At 38.5% G+C, this 10,091-nt stretch overlaps 1 protein-coding gene across 1 annotated transcript; it reads right to left on the minus strand.

The window, feature by feature from the left end:
- Positions 1 to 77: 77 nt before the first annotated feature.
- On the minus strand, positions 78 to 9,172 carry mier3b (mesoderm induction early response 1, family member 3 b). Its single transcript, XM_053420722.1, has 13 exons — positions 9,096 to 9,172; positions 8,231 to 8,255; positions 7,830 to 7,975; positions 7,162 to 7,284; positions 6,880 to 7,003; positions 6,094 to 6,167; positions 5,692 to 5,764; positions 5,460 to 5,608; positions 5,165 to 5,246; positions 4,325 to 4,419; positions 4,094 to 4,221; positions 3,287 to 3,438; positions 78 to 3,136 (listed from the first exon to the last, which is right to left on the minus strand). Exons 1-13 carry the CDS (start codon positions 9,102 to 9,104, stop codon positions 2,661 to 2,663), a joined length of 1,656 nt encoding a protein of 551 aa, XP_053276697.1. The 5' UTR covers positions 9,105 to 9,172; the 3' UTR covers positions 78 to 2,660.
- Positions 9,173 to 10,091: the final 919 nt, after the last annotated feature.

Consider the following 10,091-nt stretch of genomic DNA (forward strand, 5'->3'; position numbering starts at 1 on the left):
TTCATGTGAGCTTGTAAATAAAACCACATCTTTTCACAACTTCCTTATGATGATAAAAGAACATGCGTTCATCTCTGAACATTTTCCAGAGCTTTATTTCTGGATCTGTACACAAGGTATTAAAGTACAACAGAAAATACAAAATAATGTTTAACAAAAGAAAAAAAACTCAATGTTTATGTACAATTCTTATAAACAATAAAGATAGCTTCTTGAACAATTCTCAGTGAAGTTTTTGATTGTCTATATTTCTGGATATACGTTTTTAAGTTTTGTTGGTTTTTATTCACAAAGGTGTTTTTGTTTTCGTCAAAGGACTGGAGTTTTCTTTTTCAAAACAACTGCTGTATTTTGTCTTTTTAAACTTCAAAACACAATACAAAATATAAAATAAATTTGTTTAGTGCTTGCTGCACGCACAAGTCTCATATCAATATAAGATCACATTTTTGAGAGTTCACAGGGTGGTGAAAAACCTACTTCTACTACTTAATGGCCTTAACATTCTGACAGGTTTCTGAGTCTTTGTACAAACCACAGGTGAAATAAATATCACTGCACTGCTAAAGCTAGAAGAGCTTGGAGGACCTACTGCATTATGCACATTGCGTTCAAAGAGAAATGAGCTCTCCACATACATTAAGAGCAGCAGCCATCCCTTTACCATCAAGACAAATAGACGACATGTAAAAAGAGTTTTTTCAAGGAAAGAAGAAGATGAGCGTCTTTTACACACGGCTGCAAGTTTCAAATGCAAAACTGCAACACTGAGTAATATCAATACGTCTTCGGGTAAAGCCGTTTTGAGTGGTACACTTGAGAAGCGGACGCAGCTGGCATGCATGGTTTCAGCCATGTCCTGGTGTGTGGGTATCATGACTTTTCCAGAGAAAATTAAATTAAATTCAAACACCAAGTCAACCGGTAAAATGCGCAACTCAAAATATATCTGTACATATCTACAAATTATTGCCTTTTTGACAAGGAATCAAATTAAAAACTTTGTATCAACACAGATTCACAAGTGTAAGAGGTCAGTTAATAGACTTTTAAAGGCTATTTGCTAATTATTTACATGAAACGTGAAAGGGAATATGTTCTCTGATGACGCTGGGCTTGGAAACTGAATTTACTTGATCGAACCTAAAGATGACGTAGAGGTGTGAATCATGTCTGTACATACAAAACGATGAAATACTACAACTATGGACACGACGAACATGATGAACCCCTGAAACAAACTAATTTTTCATAGCACAATGCATAGATAAATTAAGTAAACACTACTACTGCATCCAACTCGACTGACAATGACCCGCTAAACATTTTACAGTTCACAATTATGGACTCAAGTCAAGATAAATACGGCTCCATCTCTGCTACTAGACTCCGAGAAATTGTAGACCCGATTATACAAGGTGTTCTACACTGAGTACATGTTAGACAGAGGTTGAATACAAAAATCTGAAGTGGCTTTAAATAAAGAGATAATACTGCTAGCTGGCTAACCTAAGAATGCTAAGTGGTCTGAAAGGGGCGCTACGTGATTTAGGAACATAATCTAACATTCAAGTTAACAACATATACAGCTCAAGTTGCCTAGGAATGAAAACATGAGCTGAAAGGATTGATTTAAATCTCAACGGTAAAAGTACTTTACTGTACCAGTTAATGTCGGTATTTGAACCCAACTAATATGCTTGCATTGCAGTATTGCCATTATGGTTTGTCGGACCGATAGCCTCCAAGGAAGAGGCAGGATATATATTTAAAAAATAACTTGATATCCAACAGTAAAACAAGATGACTCCCACCATTTTACTCTGGACAAGTACTTTTCACCTGTTTATAATAGAAAATATATAAAATCTTGGACTATAATTTGGGTTTGACTAGAAGAATTATTAATATGAACTGTAGCAAACATTCAAATGTTCCAATTTGGCCACTTTAAACAATTTTAAAAATAAAATGGACAAACTAAAGAAAAGCTTCCACAGGAGATAATTTAAAAAAAAGGAAATAAAAAAGGAAAACCAAGTTGGAACGTCTCAGCAGCTGAAGCCAAAAACATCCTGGTCTTCAAGCTAATCTCTGTGCTAGTGTTGTTCTTCATACAATATCTAGCCATTTTATTTGGAGACAAATAAAATCATTAGGACTAGTTTGGTTACTGAACAGTACCTGTAAACCGAACACTAATTTAAAAAGGAAAAGAAAGTACCACTTCAAAAAACAAAGCAGGCAACTACATGCTAAAAACTAGAGGCAGAAAACTAAGTGGCAGCTGGAAATGGCAGGATAACATAGTGTAGCTGTGAAGACGTGTGTAGATGTCACGGAGGAAGATACACAACTCTCCTACTGCAGCCGCTGGGCCCCACTGTACATGGACGTTCCACATCTCAAGACCGCAAAAAAATTAAATAAATGGCTATATAAACTCTTGAGAGAAATCAAGATTTTAGTTCTATATGATAGACATCACTGATGTCATATTACACAAAAATGAAAAAAAAGTATATTCATATACATATATATATATATATATATATATATATATATATAATAGATTTTAAACAAATTGGATTCTCCAGTGAGGTCAGTCTTATGTACAAGCAAGATAAGAGGTTTCAAAAGGGAAGAGCAAGGGTGGAAGATCACTCTGATTGAAGTGCTGCAGTATGCTGTGTGTGATGCCGTGCATGTGCTCCCAGAAACCCGTTGGGCTCGCCGTTGCCAGCCAAGCTCCCAAAGTCTGTGACGGATACTGCCATTTTGGCACCGGTGATTCGGTGGTGGTGCGTCGATGTCCGTCGCGCCTCGAAGTCAACTCCAAGGTTACCCACAGACACGTCATTGATAAAGGAGTCAGGCAGCGCCATCTTGAGTCTCTTTGAGGGCCGCTCGCAGTCCTTGTTGCCGCACCCCCCTCCTAGCTGGCCCAGGTCGGTGTGGTAGAAGCCGGCGTCGAGCATGTTGAGGCAGTCGGTGTCTGCCCCGTTGGAAGGGAACCCGAGGGATTCGTCGTGGTTAAGGGACCCACGATGGAGACTTTCCAATGGAGGGAAGCTGTAGGAGTCCAGACAGCTAACCTCGGCAGGGCTGCACACTGTGGCTACACTGTTACTCAAAGCTGCAAGGAGACAGGCCACTCAATTAACACTCAAGAAGTAGAAGAGATTTGGCAAGACATTGACTCCTGAGAAACGTTTCTGACAAAGGAGGAAAATTAATACAATCGTTTTCAGTATTTCTAGCTTCTGAAGTTTGTCCCATGACTGACCTGTGAGGTCGCTGGCAGTGATGGAGTTGAGCAGGCTCAGCTGGTCGGTGGTCGTCTCCAGTCTTCCTCCTCCACCAGCTCCCGAACACACTGAGGAGGAACTGTCCACTGCCAGTCCCTCTGCTTCATCCACCAGCCTGTCCATCAGGTCACTAAACACAACAGAACATTTATCAAAACAAGTTCCTTGATAGTGAGTCTCACACAGTACGACATGCATACAAATAGTCTTGGTCTTAAAATACAAAAGAGAAATTACCAGTGCAACGGCATAAGACATGTAATGAGTTTAGGTGTTACATTCATATTCCAAAGTGCCCAAAAAAAATCTACAAATGGAAACAATATGTTCACTTTGCTAAATACCTTATGAAAGACCACCATCTCTCTAAATAAGTTTCCATCCGGAATTGTAGTTTCACTGTTATATTTTCCATACAGTTTACAACCTTTGGGTCCATTGGTCCAAAGTAGGTGGCTGAGGTAGGGAGAGCATCACCCATCTTTCTGAGAAATTAGTTTATCATAATTAGCTTTGTATAATCAAGAAGTGTTGGGACTCAGAATGACCCCCAAGAACCTAAAGCCCCTTTTTGGCCATCTGAATTTTGTCTCTCCGTCTTACTGTTTGGTCCAGTCTCCTGTGATCATCATTGCTTCCGACTTCCCCTCATGACCTTGTACCCTGAGATTTCCCCAAAGTTCCTCAGATATCGCATGAGAGCATTGTTTATTCAAAGCTCATTGTATTAAACATAGGCACAAATATGAACCTAACACAGATGGGTGTCTACCCCTGTCACTTACGTTACACCCGGATAGCTGCTGTATTTTTTCTTTCCAAACCGATTCTGCTGCACAAAGAAGTCGAAGCGCTCCGACTTCTTCCACATGTAATAAAACGCCACACATTCTGCTACAGTTCGTGTTGGGACCTAAGGGGGGGAAAAGGAAATCATTAAATGAATGAGATACTCTCACAGGTTTATACGCATCGAAATTCATTAAAAAAAAAATCAGGTAGTAAATCAAACTCACTTTGTGTTTCTGAATGAGGTGGAAATTTTTGTCATACATCTGTAGTGCATGTTCAAAGTTCTTGCATTCCTCTTCTGACCAGGGAGGAGATTTTCCTGAAAGGAAACCAGAAAACCATTTATATATTGATGCACAATCTCGTGATGCAAAACAAAAGATTAACAACATCAGAAAAATGATAGTCAATCTATATTATCACCAACCATCTTTCTATATAAAGAAAAACTAAGATACCAAAGTCTTCCTCGTGATGTTTGAGGATCATCATGCTCTTGTAGTATAACACACAAATTGCACATTTTTAACATATTTATATCTTTGATTTCTATTTATTATAATTCTTGGTCTGTATATTTGTATGTATATATATATATATATATATATATTTCTATTCTTGGTTGGCGCAACTAACAAAATCCAAGGTCACCCCTGGGGCTCAATCAAGTATCTTCTGATCATCATTGCAAATCAAACGTGAAAGATTGAGGAGGTGAAAACTGTTAAATGTGACTTAAGGATTTCCAAGTAGCCTTCCAGTGGGATGAGATTTTCCTATTGTTTTCCCTAAACTTCAACAATTGGTCACTCAAATCTACTTTTATTGTCATCTACCCAGTACAATGTTGAAGTTAAGTGATGCAGTTTATTGTCCCTCTATGAAAGCTTATATTCTGTTTAATAATCTATTATGTGTTTAAATATCATTAGTAGAAAACTTTTTAGCCAATTAATTTATAGTTGCCACAGGACCCTTGAAAATATTTTTCTCTGATTTGAGTTTGCCTGGCTGGTACAACAAATCTACACAAGACAAATGAAACCACCATTTTCTTCCCTTACCTTTCGAGGACTTAATGCGGCTGCAGTATCTCTCCAGTGCTTCACGGGTGCTGTAGTTACACTTGATAAGCTCATGCAAGGCCTATGAGGAAAGAGTGGAGTGGTCAAAACCGCAATATTGTGTGTACCTTAGAAATAAATAATCTGCAGAACTCAGAACAAACACGAGAAGAATTGAAAATCAAATTTAAGTAGGACATGGTTTAATGATAAAATGATGTCGACCCTCACATACATTGTTTATCTGCTCATCACTAAGGATAAACATGAAAGGTTTGATAATGACATGACTGACCTGCTCATTGTCTCGAACGTGCATCCCTGGTTTGTCAAATCCTATCTTTTCATCTGTTGTTCGCGACAACACGTCAGACAGAAAACCCCTGACCTTGTTTTCTGTCATTGTACCTGGGCTCCATAATAACTCATCTTCATCATCATAAACTGCAAAAGTAAAGAACAGTGAGATTAGTCACATTAAACAACATATTAGGCATAAACTCTAAAAACAGAAATGCGGAAGTTACCTTTCTCCCCATCTTTGTAGTGACAGAGGGAATAAGGAACCTCTGCTTGGTACTGTGTTCCCACCATTATTTCCTTAAATGGAAAGACAACAACATCATATTTGAACTTACAACTAAACTGGTACAGAATCAGCATTAAAGATGAAGTTAACTTAGCCCTAAGGCTTTGGGAGATTAAATTAAAACAATGCTTTGGTTTTAGATGCTTTTTACAAGGGTCCTTAGGTTTTCATGGATAAATGTGTTCCAGGTTGAAATGTGTCGTTTACATTCATGACACTAGGGGGAAAGTAGAGCTATATGTCAAGATGTTTTTTAATTTATGTTACTGAAGTAAACTAGGCAAGTTTAGAGTTCAGATTTCATGGATAAATGTGTTTCAAGTTGAAAAGTGTTGTTTACCTTTCTGGAATCTTCTGGGCTTGGGCCATCTTCATCACACTCCGACTCTTTGTCACCATCCGAGATTGCGTTGGCTGTAAAATAAAATATAAAGACCGTCAGCTGAAAACCTTCACACACACAAAGGGGCACATCTCGGACTGGGTGGTCTGATGTTTTAACTGTCAAATGTAGTACTTTAATAGTTGATCTTGCCATTTCTACTGCTATAATAAAAATCACTGACACATTAAATACTTTAAATCTCTACTTATATAAGACAAAGACAAATCTTATATTAGACCGAGCCATTCTTTGCCCCAAAATTGTCAGCTTCTAAATTTGATGCAGCTTCTTGTGCATGGTTATAATTTGGCAAGATCAAAAATGATTAAAAACCAAATTTTAAGTGGAATTCAAGAGTCTTGAGACAACTTTCCCCTTCACCTGAATTAAACCGTTGGATCCGATTGCAAATAATTTCACTTTCAGGGTTTTTCCTGCATAGATAACACAGGGTCAAATTTTGTGTTCGATTAGGAAAAACCCGGAGTTTGAGAATGTTAAACTAAGCTAAAATAGTTTAGCTAATTGCAGAGTTTACTAGTTCCCAAACTGTATAAGATGTATAGATATTACATTTTCATATATATAAAAAATATATAGAATTGAGTTTCTGCATAATTAAAAAATTTCTATTTATGTCTTGAAAGTTTAACTCATTTTAAAACAGGTTCTACATTATAAGATTTAATCTGGCAAAGAAACAGACAAGTACTTCTTTAGCTTGTGTAACTTATCACTTACATCGTAGTGTTCTTGGGAAGAAATCAGTGGCCTCATGGGAGGTGACTGAAGGGGTCAGATCATCAGCTGAGGACTGGGTCTCCTCCTCGTAGTCTCCAGACAGCAAGTCTTTAGCTATTTCTTCCTAAAGAGAAAAAATAATATCCACTGTTAACAGAGAGAACGCATGTATAAAAAAATATATGAATTAGATCTATGAAAAGTAGTCTGTTTTCTTATCAAATTTCCTCCAAATCTCATTTAATGGCTGGGTAACATCACAGAAGAACAGCAGAAGTTCACCTTGTCCAAAGTCATGTCTGGCAGCTCATCAGTGAGGTCTCCTGAGGAGCTGTCTATACTGGAGCCTGCTGATGCCTCGTAGCGATAGATGGCCAATAGTTCTTCCAAAGGCATGGTCCCCTCCTGGTGGGGAGAGAGGCAAAATCATGTTTACTTAATATACTTCATTAATTAAGTAAACACATCACAGATTCATCCATCACAATCTAAATTACTATAGAACATTCATATTGAAAACTATTGCATATTTCAGTTAAACGGTCCCAAAGGTTAAGGACTGCTAAATGCAAGATATATTTTTACTCCAAATTTAAATATATCACAATAAGACAATTATCTGAGTATTATCAAGTAATATTTTTTTTTTTTTACTTAGTTGACCTTTAGTGATTGTACTAGCAGCCGCTATGAACGTGATGAGTTCCCCTTATCCTCATAAAAGCCACAAAAGCAATTGTCACAGTCTTAAAATATTAACCTTTTTTCCGTGTGACATCTCAGCATCAATACTTACAGCCCTACATACCCGACAGAGCACTCCGGCTTCTACTCAAATTAATGATAGATACACAAATTTCATATGCAAAAAATGCTAGTTCAACTGCTAAAATTTACAAGTGTTGCATTTACACAGGTAAAAATTGTTATGGGCATTATGGCAAGTTTACCTTTTCCAGATCTGCAATCTCGGATCTGAAGTTCCTCCCTCCATCTAAAGACTCTTCCTCCTCCAGAGTCCTCTCATCATCGTACTCATGAACTAACATTTCTGCTGTTGGGTCAAAGTCATGGTCCTCTGACGACAAAGAGCCAACTGAGTGAGAGAAAGGGAGAAAAAGGAGAGAATAATTAATGTTTCATTCTTATTACAGCGTCAATTCACAAGTTAGATTGCTTTAACCTTTTGTCAATTTCAAAGCCATTTCCTAAGCCAACAGACTCCAGTGCACTTTTTGCAAACACTCTCATGTCTTCTTGAAATCGCTCCTTAATTACAATAAATTTGAGTAGATAATCAAAGTTAATTAAATACGTTTGCAGATTCAGTTCATAGCAGAGGTTTCCTTACCTGGACTGGAACTCCCTAGGGAAGCCTGCAAAAGAAGAAACCCAGGACATAAATGAAGGCTGTGGTTGAAACATGAGTTCAACTGTAAAGTAGGAGATTCAACAGGACACATTGAAATCAGGAGAAGCTAAAATGCCTCTAATGTCCGGTAGTACAACCAGCGACACTACTCGGCCAGCTGCACCGCTAACGTTACCTGCAATAGGTGGCTAGCGTGTTGAGTCGCTAATAAACGCTACACACAAGAGGACAACTGTGACCGAAACAGGGTTTAAAACCCCGGAATTGAGCTGATCACATCTGTGGGACTCGATCCGAGGCAACACACAGAGATACTTCCAGGTAGTGCGATTTAAAGCGGTGTCGGCTCCACAAACTGTGAGCTAGCCTGCAAGCTAGCCCCTCCACCAGAGCCTGCTGTTAACGCTATCCGTCGAAAAATGTAAACACTAATTTCGTTTGCGCGGCACCGCGGTCCATGGAGCCGGCTCGTCCTCGCCGTACAGGGGTCGCCGGTCGAGCCCAGCGAGAGAAAACGCAGTTTGAATTCCTCACACCCAAGGTGTAGCCTGATATTTCCTCTAAACCAGCGCAGCTAACGTTAAATTTACGTATCAATTTACACAGCCGCTACACCGGAGCGGCTGAGAGAGCGAAGGCGCAGCGGCCTGGTAGTGAAGGATCAGCCCGGACATTCAAGCAGATTTTAGAGGAATAAAACTGACATTCCGGACGCGACAAACGCTCCACGGACGGCAAAAAGCGTCGCGGACCCAATCGATGGCACAAAAGTGAAAAACACCCGTCAGAATTTTTACAAATATCGATTAAAGATCGATTGCTTCTCCCCTGTTTTCCCTCTTACCTCCGCCATATTGGTACCTTCAGCTAATGGGCTCGTTCTAGCGCAGTACCCGGATCTGCGCTCTCAGCCAATCAGAGCTCCAGGTGTCCGCTCGAGTCGTGACGCCGTTCAAACCAGCCACTGCTCACATTATAGAAGCAGATCCTCGATATGCAATCGTGAGAATAAAACATGCACCAGTGGAACAAGAACATCAACAGAGTATCATGTGTTTATGGTCGTTTTTCCATCCTTATTGTTGAAGCTTAGGAACATTGTTGAGCTCTAAGACTTGAGTTGTAGTTTGTGAATATGGGCTGTACAGATAATATGTGATGGATGATTATCAGTGTATCACAGTGACATTGTGCTTGAGTGTATGAACGTAACAGCTGGATTTATGTGTGCAGCTGTTTAATTTTACCCCTTTGATACACAACATGGGTTTATTTTCTGTATCTTTTCAGTGAATGAATTGCATCTCTTAGTATTTCAGGTATTTCCCAATTAACTTGTTTTTGATCTTCACAAATCCTTATTTTAAAGTTTCCTTTGTTAGTTTTTGAATAAAAATCATTTTTGTGTCGCTACCCTTCTAATCCACAACATGGGTAAAAAAATCACAAACAAATGTAATTTTTTTATTTCTACATCGCTTTTACTCAAATGGTTAAAAATACATATACAGTATATTCACTACGGAACACCTGCCATTTTTTCACAGGTCTGCTTTTTGTACATTTGATGCATGTAAATCGTATTTTACAAACCACAACTAGTGAAAAGAGAAATATGTAGAATACTTAATAGCTGGTTTTTATTTTTTTTATCAAGCCATGGTCAGCTAGCTTCGTTTCTGGCTAGCTGACCATAGCTTGATAATAAATAAAAAACTCGAAATATAACATTATATACTTAACAGACTGATAGATATACATTTGAAAATATGTTTTTGATTTTCTTTATCCAGACTGTTAGTATGGCTGTTCGTCATCATTTCAGACTTACATGTCAGTC

The sequence above is a fragment of the Pleuronectes platessa genome, chromosome 4 (genome assembly GCF_947347685.1).
Source record: "Pleuronectes platessa chromosome 4, fPlePla1.1, whole genome shotgun sequence".
NCBI classification, from domain to species: domain Eukaryota; kingdom Metazoa; phylum Chordata; class Actinopteri; order Pleuronectiformes; family Pleuronectidae; genus Pleuronectes; species Pleuronectes platessa.